Below are 23,157 nucleotides of genomic sequence, written 5' to 3'. Positions count from 1 at the left end.
ATTATATCATCCTTAAAGGAAGCCATACCATTCTTGGAAAACTAAGCCACACATAGCAGCATTATACTCGCCATAAACTGTATTAAAACAGCTGGGTACGATGGATTTCTGATGAAGAACTGTTGCTTTTATCATTATGGTATTGTTGGTATATTTGGTTGCATGGTGCATTTCAAAATATTTTTTTAATAACATACAGAGTTTGTCTACATAATACAATAACATACAGAGTTTGTCTACATAATACGGTACTTATGATTCATAGCATTGTAAGTGTTAATAATGGCTGACCAAAAGGGTAATTTTCATGTGTCATTTGTTTTGTCAGTGTAAGAACCTTGGTGTTTGGATACATTGTTTGGCCAGTGTACATTTAGTATGATATTGTTTTTGAATAATATCTTGTACTGAAAATGTAGTGAGACATTAGTCACTGCATGCTGTTAATTAAGTGCTGGTTATTTACACGAATTAGCTGATGCTAATTGCTTTTAGTTTAAAAGTCATGTTACTGAATGAGGAATCTCTCTGTTTTATAATGTTTTTAAGGTAATATGGTTTCCATATTCCTGCTAACTAGTCTCTTTATGTATTAATTTTCTTCAAGTGTATTTAACTGTATGACATTGTTGACTGTATTGAAAACAGTTCCACAATACCACTAAGGGGCCAGTTTATATGGTTTAGGATTTTGTGTGAAACTACTTAATGCTGTAGTGCTAGTTTAGTGTATAATTTTAGGAATGGATAGTTAGATAGAACTAGATTCTATATGTATTTGACATGAAGAAGCATTGTAAATATTTTTTAGAGTTTATACTGAACAAATTAACTAATCCACTTCCAGGTAACCCTCTCCACATACAATATTCCACACACTCAGACCAGCAGATCTGGTAAAACATTTTACATGCTCTTCAGGTTATCCAAAATCCCTACTGAAGCTACCTCATCTTATGTGACTCCTAACTTATATGTCAAATCAATGTGCAGTAACAAGAAAGAGTAAAGCTCTTCTGGCATTTACAAGAACTAGCATCTTGGAATTAATTACAATGAACCAATTACATGCAATTTAAATGAAAGAAGTATGCCTGATACTGAGTTGGGAGGCTGCCAGAGATTGAGCAGCAAGGAAAGCCTCCATTAGGTGACCAAGGCTAATGCATGCAAGCATTTTGGAGTCTTTATATATGATGTGATGTGATATACTATTGTATCATGATATACAGAAAATGCAAAAAAGATTTACATGTAACCACTAATTAATGTATAAATTCAGATGTTGTTGTTGTTGCCCTTGGCTAACACAGACTTGAACCTGGTGATCTGCAGAATTTTGGTTACTGCATCTGGGCAAACTCATATATCTTTTGTAGAGGTTGTGTTGGAAGCACAGGTGTTGGTGTGTAAAAAATAAAGTTTTTGTATGCCAAAAATGTAGTTTCTCTGTTGGAAGAATGTGAGGGTAGAAGACATAAGGATGTAAACTATGTACTGATTTACCCCATATTCAGAACAACCTGCAGGGGCAATGGCTTGCCTGTAATTGATGGGTCTGCTCAGCCAGACAGACTGGGGTTGATCAACAACAACCCCCTTGTTCAAAGTACGTGGATAACCAAGTAATTAAGTATAGATGAATAGATATTTGGACAAATGGACTTCAAAATTACATACAGCAACCAACAAATGAATGAAAAGTTAAAGTGCTCAAACTGGATGTTCCCCATAAGGGTTTAAATCCAAGAGATGGCTATTACTTGAGCAAACAGCTGGTCCTCTCAAAATATATGTCTTGACTGATTAGCTTAGACTCATGCTCCTATGCTCCTGATGGGGTAATGGACAATGGATGGATGGATGGACAGACAATCAGACATGGGGTAATCAGATATCTGAATAATCTTGCAAAATGACCAGGTACTGGTGTGGACAAATGGACTAAGATTTTCAATACCAAGGATAATTTAACATTCAGACGATCAGAGCCTCGTTCAGACTTAATATTCAGCTATGTGTGTGTGACATGAGTTGTATCCAATACTGTAAGTTCTCTTTTTTCTTCTTCTTTTCCCCTGTTAACAGTAAAATACAGAAAAATTGCCTGTTAAAGCTCCTTGGCTAAGTATCATACTAACTTACTAATTTTCCTTAATATATCAACGATTAATTTCTGGAACATATCCCTGGCATGTGGCATGAACGATCCATACCAGGAATTGAGAGCATTGTTAAATACAGTATAAAATGAATAATTTACCTGTGGTTCTGGTATGGTGGTGGAGTATCCGTAGGCCCTGTTGAATCTTGCAAGTTATGAGGTCCTTGAGGGGGTAGGTTATAGCTGGTCATGGGCTCCACACACAGGATGCTTCACATTCTGCAAAGGACATCACATGAAGTTTTGCCCTTTGATTTGTTTTTATCTAGCTATAACCTCCCTCCCCCTACTACGCCTAATTGGTTACGCAAATGCGCATGATAGCAAATATGCGTGATAGCTGAAAAGAAGAATCAATGGGACTACTGTAATTCTAACTGGTTATTGGGTGGCCAATCTACGTACATTTTTTGCCTATTATACCTCTCTTTGCATATTTTTTCTTACCAAACACTGCTCCAGCATGAAAATACATAACATCCACAACATTATAAATAATAAACAGACAACATAAAACGCCATCACAGTTACCTTTATGAGGATGAATGGAGGCTTGGGTGGTTTAAAGGGTTCTGAATCTTGCAGGTGGGTTCATGACCACCATACGCCCCACCAACGGTTGGGGGTTTCTTTGGGGTTTGTCAGCCATTGTTCTCACAAAAAAAGTTTATGATACATGGCACGCTACTTTCACCACTACCCATGCAGGGATGTGTACTTGACTGAATTGACAGGAAAGTGGGCCAATCACAGAGCAAGGATGGTCAATGATATAGCCCTAATCAGCCACGGTGTGCTGCACAGCCTGGGCGATTCAAATCCACCGACACACCCAGGTTTTGTGTGTGTGGTAATGCATTCAGGTGCGTGACGGTATGAGGATGGCAGCTTCGGGGGTGTGCGTGATAGCAGTAAATGGCAACAGCAGAACGTGTGATAGCAGAGGGGTTGGTGTACCTGCTATACAGTATTTACACCCGTCAATCATTCTACCTGTAATCATAGTGCATTAATCAAAATTATGCATCACTAATACTGTATTACAGAAATGCATGAAACAAATAAAGAACCTTTATCATTACCATTATCATCATCCTGACCAATTTTTCACTAACGATGGGTAAGGAAGAATTCAGAGCAAGGAAAGATATATGGAAATGGAGAAGTATCAGTAGCATACCCAGTGAAATGAGCCACACTATCAATAACATCATCATTCAGGCTCCAAGTATCTTGGCTCCACCTCACTAGTCTCTCCAGCTGCACACACACACACAATGAAAGCAATATCACATGAGATGTGATGACAAATATGATGTGTACTCATAGGAAAATCAAATGAAGAGGACCACAAAGCTTTAGTCTGTATTTCAAGACATCAGGATGAACAAGAGTACAGGGGAAAGTAGGCAATATGTATACTGTACATTAAGGCCAACATCCTCAAGAGCTGTTTGGTAACTCTCTTCAGGACATTGGTCATAATGTATATATACTGCCTATATGCCTCTGTACTAGTTAATATTTACAACAAGTAGGGAAGACATGGGAAATGTAGTAGACACTGCCAACTTCCTGATTCTAATAATAACCATGAGGGGGCAGGCTGCTTCAGTGGTAGAGTGCCTGGCTTGAGACCAAAGAGTCGAGTTCATGCCATGCCCGAGTAGCTCCACTGCTGGGAGAAGTAGCACTCTCCCGTCAACTAGAGGAGCTATATGATCTATCAAGATCTAGCTTGGGGAATTAATTTCCCCATATTAAAAATTTCAAAACAATAATTATGAAATACAGGAACAGTATTTTACAGAGTGCTTTTTAGAATACTTAGATTTAATGGATGTGGACAACTTCCTTAGCAACCGTGACAGAATTAGAACACTAAGTCCACCAATGAAGATCCGGCAACTGGAGCCAGGATCCAGCATATCTCCAACTTACAGGATTCTGCAAAATCTAGAATGAAAGAAATACTGATATTCATGGTTCCAGAGTAATGGAGACCTACACAATCCTCAAAGCCTTCCCTGTCAGTGCCAGTAACTGCATGGAAGTTACCCCAAGACCAACAGTGTATCCCTTAAGGGGCACTGTTCCACAACTGAGTATATTAGCATAATCCACATTTTCTCCTCAAGACCACTTACCTTGACAGAGTACATTGCAATACGAGAGATGAGAGAGGTAGCCCAGGATGTGCTTCAACCTCACCTGCATTTTAAAATCAACTGGAGCAACCCCTGTTCAAAGAAGAGGCTGAGCCAACAGCAACACCCTTAAGATAAACACCATTATCATACCAGACCAGCAATGTGTAAGCATTGCTGCTGATCTCACCATGGCCAAGGAAACCTCACCTAACAGAGGATAGTTATGTCAACCCCAAGTTTTATAACTCTCATAACAACAAATGTAATGTCATTTTCAAAGAGGTTTAGAATGTTCCAAGCCCTTACCTCAAGTACCCCCTGAAAGTTAAAGTCCCAGGCAAAACTTCAGTCTCAAGTGTACTCACTAGTGTGATGCCCAAGCAGGATGGGGATAGGCCCACCCCTCCTACATGTAGTGGCTGGGGTCCAATAAACTTAACCAACAATCTTCACAACTGATACCAGGCTGACAGGGCCTCTGACTAGGATGGGATGAGGGTCCTATCCTGCCAGCACTTGAAAAGGAACCCTAGCCCCAAACCTGGGAAGGGAAATAATGAACTAGCACCATGCCATAATATGGCTCTAGAACTCTGTAGTAGAGGGAAATAAAGACCCGAAGAAACACAGAAATGTCAAAGACAGGTAGGATAGAAGAGAAGCAGACAGCAAGGAGAGAAAGACTCGAGACAAAAAAGGCTCCATTTAGTCCCCTCTTGTTACAAGCAGGGATACTGGGGAAGTATTGTTTCCCCCCCTCCCCAAAGGAGAAACCCAAACCTGGATAAGGGTCAGCCAGACAAGCTGCTCCAAATCCCTTTTCTTCTTTCCTTTTAATGCTTGCAGAGGTATGGCTTCCCTGGGCACCAGGCATTGTTATCCAGGCAGACTGCCAACCATTGACACCTTGAGGGACACCAAACTTTAAAAACTTCCAATCATCATAACTTGTCTGTGGTCACTGCTTTGTGTAGGGTTGGTAAAAGATGGGTTGGGAAGCTAAAATGCACACTAAGAATTCATGCAAATTTATCCACCAGTGATGCAGCTTTAACAAGAATGCACATAGGGATTGTGTTCTTCTTAAAAACATGCAATGTGGATCTGCATCCCTCAAGGGAGGACCGTCTACCTTAGCAGATGGCACAGGCTTAAAAAACTTATCCACCCTGGGTGTTTAATCACCCTCCTCACAGTAAAAAAAAATTCATTGGGGATTGCCTGTTTTATCCCCAATGATCCAATCATGAAACAGGTAGTACTGGATTACATGGTACCAGTAGCAGACCAATGTCTGACCTGACTCCACAGTAAATACAGGAAAATTACCTGGTAAAGTTCCATTGCTACCTATGAAACCACTTTGCTAGTTCCCCATTTACCTGTATCGGTTGTATGGAAAATGTTGTGATATTGGGTGAGGAAGGTGAGAAGTGTTAATATTGGGGGTGGGGTTATGAGGGGTAGACCGAGAAAGACATGGGATGAGGTCATTAAGTGTGACCTTAGGGTTAAGGGACTGAACAGGGAGGCTGCAATGGATCGTGCAGCATGGAGAGCCGCCATTAGGTGACCCAGGCCGAGACATGCTAGCATGTTGGAGCCTTTAAAAAAGAAACGAAACGATATTTTGGACTTGTAACAATGACTGACAGAGGATTTTATTATGCTTATTGGAGACCACTGGTAATGAAATAATCTCCACTGGGTGAGACCTCTAATGATGAGGTTAGAAAAATTCAGCTGTGAATCTGAAAACAGTACTACTTTTGACGTATTTTTGTTTTATATTACCTAGTCAATCAATACCTGTACCCTTTTTTAGAAAATAATTAAAATAATAGTGATGCAAAGCTTAAAAACTCTCATTAAAAAAAATTTAAAATGCTCAAATTGTATTTCAAAACTGCTGCTATGTGTAATGTTGTAATAAAGAAGCATATTGGATAAATGCTTGCCATGGGGTGGAAACAGCTGCAGTAGTTAGTCCTCACCCAATGCCTATGATGTATGGATGGAAAATGTTACTTTGTGTGAAGCAACTTGAAGTTAGACATGATTAACATTCATGAATAGGGGGTTGCAAGTACTGAAAAAAAATATATATATATATATATATATCTATTGCCAGACACCTCAATCCTGTTTGGGGTGGTCACAAACAAATCACCTCCACGTCGCCCTGTCCCCCGCCATTTCACTGCCCTGCTCCCAACTCACACCCCCCTCTCTCATATACCTCTCCACCCCATCACTCCATCTCATCCTCGGCCTCCCCCTCCCTCTTCCCCCCTCCACCTCACTCACATACACTCTCTTCGTCAGTTTCTCACCCTCCATCCTCTCCACATGGCCAAACCACTTCAGTAATTTCCTCATAATGCTTCCTATCACATCCACATCCACACCACAACTCTCCTTTATATCCTCATTCGTCAGCCTGTCTCTCCATGTGACTCCACAGGCTCCTGTTAAATAAACCAATGAATTCTAAGTAACTTTGGGTGAGGAAAAAGGGTTAGTTCATCATTAACTTAATAAGGAACAAATTTGAATAACTGTATCTGTTGATGAGAGTAAAGTGTTGTAGGGTGGAGAGGATGGAAATTCAATGACTTTTTTTATTTCTGTTCAAGAAAATCTCTTATGTATCTTATATGGCCTTTCCAGGTCTAAAACTAAAATAATGCTCACATTGCTTGGTTCCAAGAAATTCAGACTTTGCACTTCAACAATTTTATATCCCTGTTCATACAAAAAAAAAAAAAAAAGGGGGGAGGGGGGGAATCATCTACTCATATCAATTTTGTACTTATAAAATAGGTAAGTAGCACCCAGAAACAGAAAACTATATTTAGGATGTCCCGATTTCATCACTATCAACAACAGCAGCAGCATCTAGACCCTTGAGTATATAAAATCCAGAAATATACAAGGAGCCCACCGAGTGTAATACACTTGCCATAGTCAGTTTAAGGTTGAACACTTGACCCAGCTCTGTGCTCTTGACCTTTGGCCGACTGCTCCTTAAATTGAATTACTGTACTCTATCCTTACTTGACTCCTCAAACCATCCATCATGCTTGGTCCAAATTGGATAAAAAGTCTTTTAACTTAATATTACTCTGTGATCTTTACCATCTGTTCTGAAAACTGAATATTTAAGTTTATCCTTTGCTAACTCTACCTCCTTCCACCAAGTTTGATCAAAAGAATCAAAAGGACAACCTTTGACCTTTACCTCTGATCAAGTGTTCTCAAAACTGAATCACTTCATTTTTTCCTGTCCTTCAACCCAACCACCAAGTTTGGTCAAAACTTGACCAGAACTGTATGAGTTCACCTTGTCTTTGACATAAGACCTATTTCAGCCAAAAATTAATTAGCTGTTCCTCTGGTACAGTCAATATGTTAAATATGAAGCAATTCCATTTATTAGATTTCCCATCATCTTGTCAGTGAACAGAAAGACAAACAAATGAACCAAGCCAAACAAATTTTGCACATGGGTGTAATAAGAGGAAAGTACATTACAGCAATACACACTGAAAAGGGAGAACAATCAACATCCAAGCTTACAAGCATACATCCTGTACACCAAGTGCTTCAATTAAAACAATTATGGGGTAGGGACTATTATATAAAACAGAAAGTGTAAACATGCAGTGTAATTCTTGTTTTAAGCATCTACATACATCTTTAATGCATCCACTTTCATCAGATTTTTTGCTTCCTTAACCTCCACTCCTTCCTTTTTCACACATTCACTTAACAAATCAAGCCACATGTTTGGTTCCTCCACACCTCCTATCCAGTATGAAAAACCATCACCATCTTAATGGAGAGCTGGCAGTAGGTGCATTCACCAATCCTATTGCTCACCCAAAGGTGGAGACTTAAGAGGGTGCAGTATTATGTCCTTTCCACTGTTCTCACATGTTCCCACCCTGTCAATGTTTCCTTGGTGACATACTCGTATATGACTCACTTGCAAACAAAACAAAATTCCGCTTGCACTTCTCATCCTTCACTGAAAAAAACTTATGGTACCTACACCCACACATGAAGCACAGAGTCATGGCATGTCACTAGTGAAAGAGTGATGTTCCTGTCGTACGGATTGTTTACACTTCAGGAGCTACATATAATTTGAACATATATAACATCTGCTTGGCAGTATCATGTGTGCAGATTGGTTGCTTGCCATATCCAGTATCTCTGTGACCAGCTAAGCACATTCTCCTCTACTTTAAAGATTCCTTTGTTCATTAATCATAACATTAAAGTGATCCAACACATCTTTATAAGGAATCCCAAACTGGGGTTGGTAATGATTACTTACGAGCTGTTGTGGCTGAGTAACTCTGATCTATCTGGCTTAGCAGAACCATCAACTGCAGGTAAGCAACTGCCCCTGCATGATCATTCTGTGCAGCGAACTTGTTTCCTTTCTGGAAGGGTGAATCCCCAAAGCTAGAACTAATGGACTATAGCTTTGCAGGGTTCCTTTCAGTAAACAGCACCCCCACAGCAAGGCATGGGGATATGTGTGGAGGTCTGGTTCCTGGATGGACATCACATATGTCTCTCTCCACTAAGTTAACAGAGACACCTTACCAAGCTCCATATCATTATTTGGTTGCCATGAAGCATTATAAATGGTTTCCTGGGTTACAGGAAACCATCAGGCTTGTAACTTGGTGCAGAGTTGCCTGAAGTGGAAAGGAGAATAATAAAAGGCAACAAGAAAGATGGGAGAAATAAGACACAGGAGGGCAGACACAAAAGAAGAATGATAATGGTGAAAGAAATAGGCAGCACTACATCAAGTGAGTGGTTGATGGTTGCCGCCTACCACAATTACTTATGGGTTGGAAGCTAACAAGTACCAAATCTAGTGACTTCCTGTGCTTCCAACAGCTTCCACATCTGAGATTTGTAACAGGACTTGCATTTGAGTCTAAGTTTGAACTGTTTTTTTACCTGTGGCTGAGGTTCCTGGATGACATATTATGGTTGCCTTCAAAATTCGCTGCTCCATCTCACTGGCAAAAACCCTTTACATGTTTCAGTCATATACTGTATGACACTCTTGTAACTTCTAAGCTAAAACCATTGTCACACACACACACACACAAAAAGGGGGGGAGAGGGGTTGCAATCCTTCTACTATACAGTACAGCTCCAATATCTATCTTTCAATAACTTTTGCTTCCTTTGTTTCTGTACCTCATCTTGTTAAACATTCACTTACCAAATCTAAGCATCCTCTCATCAACTTCTATTGTTCATAGACTTTCTTACTTTACATCTCTTACAAATTATATTTATTATCCTATAAACTCTGCATTCCACACACATTCTCAATAACCAAATCTCTGCTGCTTTACGTCTTGGCTTCTCATTTTCCTAAAACACCAGTCTCACACCAGTATGTTACTGTGGGTATTAACATTCTATCATGCATTCCTCTCGCAACTCAAACTGAACCCTATATGTCCTAAGTGGGCCTTCAAGAAGGGTGGCTGATGGTATAAAGGTCTTGATATGAAACAGAGGTCTGAGTGTGGCAGCTGCAAGAAAACAGCATGGAGATTTAGTACCCACATTAACATATGGCCTTGTGACATTGGTGTGGCATGAAAACAAGAGCCTAGAATCAGAGAAAAGAGATTACGTGGAGTGCTGAGAGTGGACAGGATAAGATATAATGCAAATCATGAAAGATGTAGTGCAAGCAAATCTATGGGACAACAGAGTTGAAGAAATGCTTATATGGTATGGTCATAGGGAGCAAATGAGTATAAACAGGGTATATGAGTGAGTCTGAAGGTGGTAGGAGACATGCGAGGCCAAGAAGGTGGACAGATATGGGAAACCAGTGTGAATATAGAGGTTGATTACATTTGGGAATTGGCAAGGTATTAAGTTAGCTGGCAAAATTTTATAGAAGACTGCAAGACAGGGGTTTGGCATCCGTTTTAACTTGACAGTCACTGGACTGAATCAGTCTAATAATTATCAAACTATGTTTGGAAGGTGTGTCAATGTGGTAGAGACAGGATTGTGGGGGCCTGAATGGTGACTGAACAAATGTGTGGGTCACATCATTGGGCATGCTGTTGATCAGATCTCCCATAACCATTCCCCACCCCCTCCATTTCCTTGCTTTCTGGACCCTATCTTGCCTCACCTGTGGGGGAAAAAAAATAATAATAAAATAAATAAAATAACGACCAAATCAAACCGTCTTGACATTCCACATTTACTCCTACCTATTATTAGTTACCTCTCTCACCATCCTAATTATAGCTACCTACACATACACATACTCTTCTACCACACTAGTTATATCTACTTACAAACTCACCCAGATATCCTTCTCACTACTCTAGATGAATCCACTTGCAACCTCACTCCTAAATACCCTTACCAACACTCGAGTTACATCTGCCTACAAACTTATCCACAGTACCATTCCCACCAGTCAACATCCTAGTTACATCCACCTACATATAACTCTCCCACCATCCTATACTTTCTCTCTAACTTGGCCTGGATTTTCATTCTCTTGCTGATTATTTCACACAGCTCAGTGGCAAAAGACAATGCTGTGCCACTACATTATTCCCACAGCACTTTTTCATGATTAATATCATATTCTACTGCCTATCTATTATTACAAAGTCACACTGAAGATGGAGAGATAGCAATTTTAGGCCAAATTAGAGCAAACTGAATAAGTTATATCCACCTAAAAATTCACTCACAGATAGCCTTATTATTACCTGTTATAATAATTCTCTCTAGGCAATCACACACTCTATGCATACGTCTTTGCAACACACCATGCAACTTCAATGTCTTCGATTCACTTTAAGTCATTCCATGGTTGCTAGTCTGTGGTGAAGAAATGAAAGTAGTGCATAGGCAGTTTTGGTTACAAACTAAAATGCTCTTCTCTGATGGAATCTGGAAACTTGTGGACAGCTGCAAAAAAGTGCATGGAACTGCAGGGAGACTATGCAAAAAATAAATAAATAAATAAATAACATAAACAGTGTATACATTCCACTTTGTATATATTAAGGAGGGTGATTGGACATTGCTACTCCTCACCCTGTCCTAGGGTGGGACAGGAGGTCTGGATGATGATGGTGAAGGAGGATGGTGTCTTTATTTCTTTACTTACCCTCATATATTCCTTAATAATCCCATTCTAACTGCCCAATTATATACAAAAAATATCATACAATGTAAAATATTGACATAAAAAATTAGGTAGCCTATACAAAACCTCGATGAGGAAACATTCTGTGGTATCACTGTTATTTATTATCAAAACAAAAAGATATATTACTGTACTTTGTAATAAAAGATTACTAACTCTATAATACAAGTGATAAAATTTGTTACAGCAGGAACGATAAGACACTGCATTGCAATTAAACCTTACACAGTAACATTTCACTATACAGTACAGTACTGGCTTTTATTTCACACCTTGCACTTATTGTACTTTTTCCTATCAAACTCAAACTGATATAACTAGCTAATGCTTAAATGTAATACAGTATAGTATTACTGGATTTAAATGGCTACTAAACTTACCTAACTTTCTCATGGTTGGTACAACTTTAGTATTTTGTTCCAGAAAACACAAAATAATATTACTCAGCAGAGAGTGAGTTATAGAAGATGAGTGTTAAAAATAAATTTCTGCATTACTGCATCCTGTATCATATCAGTATGCACAACATATTTTAGTCTTTCAATTCAAAGATTGCACTGGAGTTTTTCCAAATATACTGGTGTGTGCTCTGATCTATCCACAAAAAATGACAACTCACATATATCAGACAATCACTCTTCACTGACCTATTATCCCTATATACTTGCAATACACTGAAGTTTTATTGTAATCGGGTGAAAATTAATACAATATCACAATCCTAATTAAAAAACAAAAAATATTAACAGTGTGACCACTGAACTGGATTACACAATCATTCACTCTTCATCCAAGTCACACAGTCATTTATTCTTTGTCTAAGCCTTCAAAATCATTAATCTACCTCATGCACAACATTCAGCCCCCCCCCCCAAACCACCTACCCTGTCTCTCTCTCTCTCTCTCACACACACACACACACACACACACACACACACACACATTCCTCTCTATGCACAACATTCAGCCACACACATTTTATATATAGATAGATAGATAGACAGATAGATATAGATATATAGATAGATAGAGATAGATAGAGATGTTTTCTTCCCCTCTATCATTTACAAATGTTTCACAAACACCTGTAAGGTAATCCTTCAACCAACTACCTGTATTGTATCTCGTTAAAAATGACTCCTACCCTTATCCAGTGCATTTACATACATACTTCATCCATCCAACCAACAAACAACGAAGGACGAGCAACCAAGCGGGTGGAAGGAGTCACTTGTCTGAAGCAAATCAATGCACCAGCTTCTGGATGAAAAAGTCAACTGCCTCAACAAGTCTGTAAAGTTGCCGGGGACCTGAACCCACCCCTGCCATCACTTCCTCTATCATCTGCTTTCTGCAATGGAATAAAAATAATTTCTCATGTACTATGAAAACATTATCATCTTGCCCTGCATCAAAAGCTTATGAACAGTAAGGAAATGGATCTTTAATATCTTCTGGGGATTTAATCAGAAGACAAAGAATGATGTAAAAGAATACTTTGAAAATGTATGTTAACAAAGATGAAACCTTTGTTAATAGGGGGACACTTAGGTGGTAGGTGGGGACACTCACCATCCACTCACTTGATGCAGTGCTGCTTTAGGTATATGCCCTTTCCTCTCTTCCTTCCTTCCTCTTCTGTCTTTCTTTCCATCATTCTTTCCTCTTCCTTCTGTCTACAGGTGACTTTACACTCCTTCTTCTGCCTTTCTTTCCTTCATTCTTTCCTCTACCTTCTGCTTACGGTTGACTCTACCCTAAGTGACAAGCCAAATGGTTTCCTGTACACCAGGAAACCATTTACTATGCTGGGTGGTAACCATATAACCAAATTATGGTACATGGTGGTTTATTGAGTAATTAAGGTGCTCTAATAGGATTCAGACAGTGCAGGTTTATATCCAAACGGTGGTTGGGGTTTATTGCACACGTAATGCCACTCTGGGATGAGTGCGGCTGGTCACTCTCATCTGAAATGTCAGGACCAACTTGCCTAGCCCCAAGCTCCTATGCTCCTCATAAAGCAACACAGGACTGGATGATGGATGAATGGATGGATGAAACCAAGCCAAAGCTATGATCACCATTCACGATAAATTACACGTGAAAAAGGTATAACTGTCTGGACTCAGATATACTGAACAATCCCTTTCTGTATGGTAATACATTTATGCAGCAAAATTACATAAGCAATAGTAACAATCTACTGCAGTCTTTCCCTTTCTTTCTAATGATTAGGAGACTTTTTGTGTACTCTTATCATACATGATAATGATATGCCCATCTTCTATACTCTTCTATCTATCTATCTATCTATTGCCAGACGCCTCAGTCCCGTCTGGGGTGGCCACAAACAAATCGCCTCCAAGTCGCCCTGTCCCCCGCCATTTCACTGCCCTGCTCCCAACTCACACCCCCCTCTCTCATATACCTCTCCACCCCATCCCTCCATCTCATCCTCGGCCTCCCCCTCCCTCTTTCCCCCTCCACCTCACTCACATACACTCTCTTCGTCAGTCTTTCACCCTCCATCCTCTCCACATGGCCAAACCACCTCAGTGTGTTCCTCATAACGCTTCCTATCACATCCACATCAACACCACAACGCTCCTTTATATCCTCATTCGTCAGCCTGTCTCTCCATGTGACTCCACAGGCTCCTCTTAAATAACTCATTTCCACTGCTCTCACTCTTGACTTGTGTCCTTCCAACAACGTCCAAGCTTCACTTCCGTACGTTAGAGTTGGTATCACAATACTGTCATGTAGTAACTTTTTCACTTCCATGCTCACTTCCCTGTTTCTTATCACTGCTTTCAAAGAACCAGCAACCTTTCTTCCCTGCTGTACCCTTTCAAGCACTTCACCCTCCAAACCTCCATCCTTACTCATCACACTACCCAAGTACTTAAACGTACTCACATTTTCCAATTCCTCACCATCCAACCTCGCTGTACATTCACTGACTTCACCTCTCTCAAAGACCATCACTTTACTCTTCCCTACATTCACCTTTAGATTCCATTTCTTACACACTCTCCCAAACTCATCCACCAAGCCTTGCAGCTCCCCTTCGTCTTCACTCAACAACACAGTATCATCTGCAAACAACAGCACAGGGAGTTTCCAAACACTATTCTCTCTCACCAGGGCCACTCCAACATCCACTACCCTACCTTGTACCTCTTTTATTACCCCATCCATACTCTTAAAATCTTTATAAGACTGGTTATAACAACAATAATAAATTATAAATCCATTAACCCCTGCAATGTTGTTGTTGTTGTCACTCAACTCTGGTCCATCTGATCAAACAGACCTGTTGATTTTAAGTAAGCAACTGCCCCTACTGGGCTGTCCTCCAGGCTCCCTACATGGCTGATGTTGTGTTTGCAGTTTGCATATAGGCTACTATGCAGTCTATGTATGTTATGTGGTGTGGACCTACTCTACAAGCTGGGCACATGTCATCTGTGGTACCACTCAACTCAAATCTAAGCTGGTAACTGAATGATGTCCTAATCCAAACCTAGCTAGATTAATTTGATCATATCTATTTAAGGACACCTCTAATGGGTGGATGTCAAGAGGGGGGGGCTTGTAATACAGTATAGGTCTGACTGAGGTGTTGCACTGCCATGCATGTGAAGTGAGCATGTAAGTTTGATGTACGGTAAACCCTTGATATAGTGAACTGGCTGGAGGGAATGGGTGACAACCTAGTCAATACAATGAGTCTTTGCTTTAACGGACATGTTTATACCAAATTTCAAGTATAACGGACCCCTTGACCCTATTGGACAAATTTTGTTATCTGGCCAGTCACCAGACATGTGGAGGACTATCACAAGGTAAACAAAAACCATTGCTTGTTGCATTTCCTCTTCATTATTATCTATTGAAATGAGAGTCAACATTAGTTCTGCACTGTTTACTGATCCATTATATCAAGGAACACAGGCCAAACCCATGAAATGCTGATATATTGACATCTTATAACTAGTCCTACAAGGGGTACCTACCAACCATTTTTGTTATATATTGCCCTAGGTCCAGTATAGCAGGTCCCTATCAGATGTCTTACACAACAACCTACTAGATATACTGTCCATCTTTTCCCCCAATTAGTCAGTTATAAGGACGTCTCATAATTTGATACAGACAATATTCACTGGGGTGGAGGGGGGCATGGACTATGATGACCTCTGGCTTGGTTTAAACTAAATCTAGTTTGGTAGATACCAAATGGAATTACACATATTCATAGTTGAATATCCATTTTGTGTGGTTTATAATATGAACTTTGATGCTGCATAGATAAATACCATCTTAAATACTTTCAGTCAGTAACAAATAACAACGAAGAAAAAAAATTACTTTGTTCATTCTGGCAGCTGTGATACCTTGATAAATCAACCTTATGTTCAATATCTTCACAGCTTGTTTGGACGGCTCCCGGGGTTAATAATGATGACGTTCAGGTTAACAAGGTTTGATAGTGCTGACTTCATTTTTTATTTTCTTCTTTATAGCTCTCAACTATTTGACCCACCTCCAGAGAAACTTTCCAAACTCAAAAATGTTGGCTATAGCCTTAATTTACTTCCTCAATATGTCTCCCAAAAACAAAAAAAATAATCTGGAGGAGGCAAAAATACACATTAAAATAAATAAATAAACAAATCATATTTCCAGACAGAAGAGGCTAAAGTTAACAGTAATAAGTAATACTGACCTCAGATTACCGACTGAAATAACACATGAGGGTGTGAGGGTGTACGGGAAGTGAGGCTCTGGGTGGGGTGGATCCAACTTCACCTCAATATCCACATTCACATGGGCTTTTATACTGCTCAGTGTCACCTGCACACTGCAACATCAACAAACAGGCTAAGGGATAATGCAAGAATAAAGAAAGGGTTACAGCTATATTCCTAATATAAACACTACAGTATTTTTTTTCATCATCCACATCTGTAGTAGGTGGGAGCGCTCACCATCCACTCACTCGATGTGGTGCTGCTCTCAGGTGTCTGCCCTTTCCTCTCTTCCATCCCTCTTTCCTTCCATTCTCTTCTGTCTTTCCTTCTTTCATTCTTTCCTCGTCCTTCTGCCTATGGGTGATTTTACATTCCCTCTTCCATGTTTCTTTCCTTCATTCTTTCCTCTTCCTTCTGCCTGTGGGTGACTCTACACTGAGTGACAAGCCAAATGGTTTCCTGTACATCAGGAAACCATTTACTACACTGGGTGGTAACCATTTTACCAAATTTTGGCACCTGGTGATTTAGTGGGTAATTATTGCGCTCCAGTCAGACTGAGCTGGCGAAGGTTTATATCCAAGGGATGGTTGGGGTTTATTGCTCTTGTAATACCACTCAGGGATGAGTGAAGCTGGTCACTCTCATCTTAACTGTCTGGAACGACTGCCTAGCCCCGGGCTCCTACGCTCCTCATGGGACAACACAGGATTGGATGATGGATGGATTATCCACATCTCATATCCCACTCCAAGGTGGGGTGGGGTAAGGGCCAGAGAGCCAGAAAGAAACTTGATAGACTGAGATACTAACCAAAGTTTGTCCAACTGAATAAGCCACACTCACTTACCATTCACACCTCAGGAATCCTGGCTCCATTTGACAGGTCAAAAATATTCCACACTTAGATTCAACATTCATCTATCTGTTTGAAAGAGTAAATGTGATGACTGTCAAGTTAAAAAAAAAAAGGGGTGCCAAACACTGGTAAAACACTCTTCCATACAAAATTCATCTGGCCAGCTTGATCGCTTGACAGTTCCTTAACGTCATTGGCTCCCGCCCCACTCTGTATTTCATAATACCATAGCCTGCTCAGAATAGGGTACAGAAAATGAGGTTGCATTTTCTTGCTCCACAATACTCTACTCTGAAAAAATCATCATCCTAACTCTACTTTTCACAATAAAAAAAGATAAATTAGACATAAAGGAGAACACGAGACAAACAGAGTAATACCTGTTATGTGTGAAGGCAGTGATGTAATCAGCCGCTAGGATCTGTAGCTCTAACATGAGGGCAACATTATCCTGGTAGGCTGCCCACACCCGAGCTAAGGCAGGCTCAGCCTCACACACTGGTACTCCACCAAGACCAGTAATGGCAGCCCCTAGTCGGCAACCCAGTACTGACAACACCAGCTTCCCACATTTTGTCGTCACGTCTGTAACAACATTTTCGTTAAGATTCCCGCTGAACATTAGGTAAATATTCTTTTCATTTATTACATGCATACAACAATCTGCTTAGCTTGGAACAATGCAGCTCTTTCCTGCCCTCTTTGAAACTGGATGACTGGCTCAGTAACTGCTCATTACCTTCAGCATAAGAAAGGTAAGGTAAGTCAAGGTAAGATAAAAACTATGGTGACAAAGTTTCCTCACACCATAAAGTTTACATGCTGAAGTTTTTATCATCATCATCACCGCTACCCTGATGGGATGAAGTTGGATCCAGAAACAACAAAAAAGAAAGTACGATAGTGCACAAAGTTATTAAAACATCACTGATTTCATTACAGAAGTTTCAAACACAAGTGGCCCCCTTTCTCTACATGAAATGTCTCCTTTCAATCCCAACAGCCTTCTTTGACTCAAAAGATCTATTCCTACCTAGGGAGAGACCTCTATGAGCTACAATTCATCAACAAGACCTCCTACCACCCTGTATGCCGTTTTCCAAAAAGAAACTCTTTTTGCATCTTAAAAGAGGCTTCCTAAGGTAGTCTTTAACCTCAAAGGCCTCCTCTCATCAAGGTGATCACCCCCTCATCAAGGAGAGGGATCACATCTGTAATCAAAAAAACTTTCTTCTGGTCTACAACAATGGCCTCTTAAAACAGTCTTTCACCATGGATGCCTCCTATCTGGAAGGATCCTTCTACCATTGATGAGACCCCTCTCAGCCAGTATGAAGCCACTGTCCAACTGGTGCAAAGCTTCAAAGGCAACCTTACCTACATTAACATTCTGAGAGCAGCCTCCCACCTGGCACATGGTTCTTGTGAGGCTCTACCATGCCACATGTGGGTGCCTTGTGTATGGTCTCATACAAGAACCTTCCCTTAGGGTGCCCTCCCTATGCTCAATACAAAGCTTCTAATGTGTCATTCCATAATAAGGAATCTTGGTTCCATGCCACTTTTTGAGATATAGCTCTTCTTCTCATCCTAAACTTGTGATCTCATGATCTCAAGGGTATGCTTTTCAGACAATCCTCCTTGTCAGTTGAAAAATTAATATATCGAGATTCCAAAGTAAACACCATCTATGCATCACAAGCTTCTTGAAAAGAATCATGATTGCTTCCTAAGTTTTAAAAAATCTGGCAGCTTACCAAGGCTTGCATGGGAACAGGGATGAGACCAAGAAGAATCAATCATTTTGAAATATGTATAACATATCTCTGATTCATGACAAGTTGAAGGAAGTCTGGTACTGTACTGGGTCAGTCTGCCACTGCATGAAGCTGTGTTAGCATCCACATTTATATTCAGGCATGACACAAGACTGACAGGTTAAAAATGGGAGCAGTGGACACAGAACCTTTAACCTCATCAAACTGATGGCATTATATTGTTGCTAACTTCAAACATAATTTTCAGCTCAAGACTTTTCATACTGGAAGGTTTTTTATATATATATATATATATATATATATACACTCAATCCTTGTAAATCGCGGCAATTTGGGTCTGGACCACTGCCGTGATTTATGAATAATAACCCTTATGTGAAAAATTAATTTGGGTCTGGACTTTGGCCAACCCACCCCGACACTACCCTACCTACACCTATCTAGGCACCATCAAACACAAACATACATATTTAGGAATATTCCGTGCATGTATTAAACAGAAATAAGTCATGTTAAGGGATCTCACCTTAATCCTATGATGAAATTGCTTAAGTGAATGGAGTGGGGTGGTGTTCGGAAGAACTTAGAACCTCTCAGCACTTGTTCTTCCGAAACTCTTTCGCCAGCTTCGAAAACTTCTCCCCTCTCAACACGACGAATGAGCTCCAAATGTTAACTGTACAACAACTGCGGCAGCTTCTTGACACCATACTGCTTAGAGTACTTCATTGGGAGGTCGGGAGGGGCCATGGCAGGTAGGAGGCGGGGGAAAGTTGCACGAAAAAGGCAGGTAATTCTCGTACTCCACGGTGACGGTATGTAGTGTGAGGACTGGTGGGACAAGAACAACAACAACATGGCGGCATTAGTATGCACATATGGCACCAGGGACGCGCGGTGATTGGTTGTTGGGTTGCAATTTTCAGTTTTAATACCGCGGTTTACGGTTCTCCTCGGAAAAGGCCCACTTGGGTGCCTAGATCCGCGATTTTCGTGACTTGTGATTTAAGGTTGCCGGCAGTCTGACGGCCACCTAGCCGTGATTTACGAATCTGTGATTTATGAACACGCGATTTACGAGGATTGAGTATATATATATATATATATATATATATATACAGTATATATACATATATACAGTATATACATACATACTCATTCATCATTCATCATCCAATCCTACATTGCCCCATGAGAAGCGTAACAGCCCGGGGCTAGACAAGTTGGTCCTGACATTTAAGATGAGAGTGACCAGCCTCACTCATCCCTGAGTGGCATTACATGAGCAATAAACCCCAACCACTCCTTGAATATAAACCTTCACCGGCTCAATCCAATTGGAGCACCATAATTACCCACTAAACCACCAGGCGCCAAAATTTGGTTATATGGTTACCACCCAGCATAGTAAATGGTTTCCTGGAGTATAGGAAACCATTTGGCTTGTCACTCAGTGTAGAGTCACCCACAGGCAGCAGGAAGAGGAAAGAATCAAGGAAAGACAGACAAAAGAAGGAGTGTGAAGTCACCCGTACACAGAAGGACGAGGAAAGAATGAATGAAAGAAAGACAAAAGAGGATGGATGGAAAGAAGGATGGAGGAGAGGAAAGGGAAGACACCCAAGAACAGCACTACACTGAGTGAGTGGATGGTGAGCACCCCCACCTACCACAATTATATCTATATCTATCTTATCTATCTATCTATCTATCTATCTATCTATCTATATATATATATATATATATATATATATCCATCCATCCATCATCCAATCCTACATTGCCCCATAAGGAGCAAAGGAGCCCAGGGATAGGCAAATTGGTCCTGACATTTAAGATGAGAGTGACCAACCTCACTCATCCCTGAGTGGCATAACGTGAGCAATAAACCCCAACCACCCATTGGATATAAATCTACACAGGCTCAATCCAGCTGGAGCACCTTAATTACCCACTAAACCACCAGGCGCCATAATCTGGTAATATGGTTACCACCCAGCACAGTAAATGGTTTCCTGGTGTACAGGAAACCATTTGGCTTGTCACTCAGTGTAGTTACCCATAGGCAGAGGGAAGAGGAAAGAATGAAGGAAAGAAAGACAGAAGAGGGAGTGTAAGGCTACCCATAGGTAGAAGGAAGAGGAAAGAATGAAAGAGAGACAGAAGAGGAGGGAAGGAAGAGAGGAACCGGCAAACACCCAAAGCAGCATTACACTGAGTGAGTGGATGGTGAGTACCCCTACCTACCACCATAGATAGATAGTTAGATAGATATACAGATGGATAGATCCTAGAAACTATTTACTACGTTAGGTGGTAACCTTGTAACCGACGTTTCTGGCCGGGTTAAGTGTCCCCTAGATACCCTTATCAAAAATCACTAAATTATGGCAAACACTTTGGAAAGCCTCGGAGGGCCCAATACCTGCCCAGAGCTCCAACCAAATGGGCAGATTTGCAAGGCCAAGTGGAACGTGAGAGGTGTGAACGAGGACAGTAAGAGGGTGGAAGCGGTGAATGTGTTCAAGAGTGCAAGATTTGCCGTGACGGCATCGCATGAAACTAAGATGAAAGGGTGAGACGTGCAGGAGTGGGAGGGTGTAAAACGTGTAAGGTCAGGCATGAATGGGTAAGAAAGATGCAAGGAAGAAGTTACTCTGTTGATGAATGAAGTGTGGCAGAGTGGAACGAGAGATCACAAATGTGTCAGCTCCAGATGTATGTATGTCAAGTTCAAGTTTGAGAAGACGAAAGTGGCAGTGACTGCTGCGTATGCACTATGTGATGACCAGAGTGAGACAGAGAAAGACAGGTTTTGGCATGACCTGGATGAAGTAGTTGGAGAAATGCCCAGGAGTTATAAAGTGTTTGTAATCGGCAATATGAACGAAAGAGTAGGCACTGGTCCTGTGAATGATATAATGGGTATGTAATAATGGAGTACCAGGAATGAATGATAATGGGAAGCAACTGAAGGACAGCTAGAGTGGATACAGCACAGGTGTTCAGTTGAAAGAAGGTTGTACTCTTGTGATTCATATTATAAACACAATGATGTACACAAATATATGTGGTATAGAGGGAATGGAGATAATGCTGAATGGAGCCTGATTGTTTATGAGCTCCTAGAGAAATCGATGCTGGGCAGTGTTGCCAATACAAGGGCAGTGAGAGGAAGATGTGGAGGTTTGTCAGATCATATGACTGTGGTGTGCAAAGCCAAGGGAATGGAGTGAGGTTGATCAAGAGAGAGAGAAGCTGCCAGGTAGAAAGACTGAAGAAATGGCAAATGAATACAGGACCAAAGCAGCACAGGAGCTAGAATAAGTGAATTGGAATGAAATGGATATGGACAGCTTGAGAAAAGCATTTAGGGACTGCCTAGTTAGTAGTGTTAAAGCAGTGTGTGGTATGGCAAGAGTAACAACAAAGAAGAAAGGTACGAAATGGTGAGTTGAAGAGATTAAGAAAGCAGTGGAGGAAATGAGGAAGAAGCAGCTAGAGTGGATACAGCACAGGTGTTCAGTTGAAATAAGAAATGAATATCACTTGGGTAGTGTGATGAGTAAGGATGGAGGTTTGGAGGGTGAAGTGCTTGAAAGGGTACAGCAGGGAAGAAAGGTTGCTGGTTCTTTGAAAGCAGTGATAAGAAACAGGGAAGTGAGCATGGAAGTGAAAAAGTTACTACATGACAGTATTGTGATACCAACTCTAACATATGGAAGTGAAGCTTGGACGTTGTTGGAAGGACACAAGTCAAGAGTGAGAGCAGTGGAAATGAGTTATTTAAGAGGAGCCTGTGGAGTCACATGGAGAGACAGGCTGACAAATGAGGATATAAAGAAGCGTTGTGGTGTGGATGTGGATGTGATAGGAAGCATTATGAGGAACACACTAAGGTGGTTTGGCCATGTGGAGAGGATGGAGGGTGAAAGACTGATGAAGAGAGCGTATGTGAGTGAGGTGGAGGGGGGAAGAGGGAGGGGGAGGCCGAGGATGAGATGGAGGGATGGGGTGGTGAGGTATATGAGAGAGGGGAGTGTGAGTTGGGAGCACGGCAGTGAAATGGCAGGGGACAGGGCGACTTGGAGGCGATTTGTTTGTGGCCACCCCAAATGGGATTGAGGCATCTGGCAAGAGGGAGAGAGAAGACGCACGTAAAGAGACTACAATAGTGAAGAGGAAAAAGAACGAGGTAAATGATAATCTTGGAAG

The 23,157-nt window shown here is 40.8% G+C and overlaps 1 protein-coding gene across 1 annotated transcript in view; it reads right to left on the bottom strand.

The window, feature by feature from the left end:
• Positions 1-12,790: 12,790 nt before the first annotated feature.
• The window catches only part of LOC145403946 (uncharacterized), a 46,707-nt gene continuing 36,340 nt past the window's right edge, over positions 12,791-23,157 (bottom strand). Inside the window, exons 10-12 of the mRNA XM_080275548.1 lie at positions 17,545-17,749; positions 16,281-16,415; positions 12,791-12,896 (exon numbers count right to left, since the gene is read on the bottom strand). Coding sequence (XP_080131674.1) covers positions 12,791-12,896; positions 16,281-16,415; positions 17,545-17,749 — 446 coding nt within the window. The remainder of the gene's footprint in view (positions 12,897-16,280; positions 16,416-17,544; positions 17,750-23,157) is intronic.

The sequence above is a fragment of the Coenobita brevimanus genome, chromosome 62 (assembly GCF_032717465.1).
Source record: "Coenobita brevimanus isolate Jiangsu-jjx chromosome 62, ASM3271746v2, whole genome shotgun sequence".
In the NCBI taxonomy this organism is placed as follows: Eukaryota; Metazoa; Arthropoda; class Malacostraca; order Decapoda; family Coenobitidae; genus Coenobita; species Coenobita brevimanus.
This window is presented reverse-complemented; position numbering and strand designations above follow the sequence as displayed.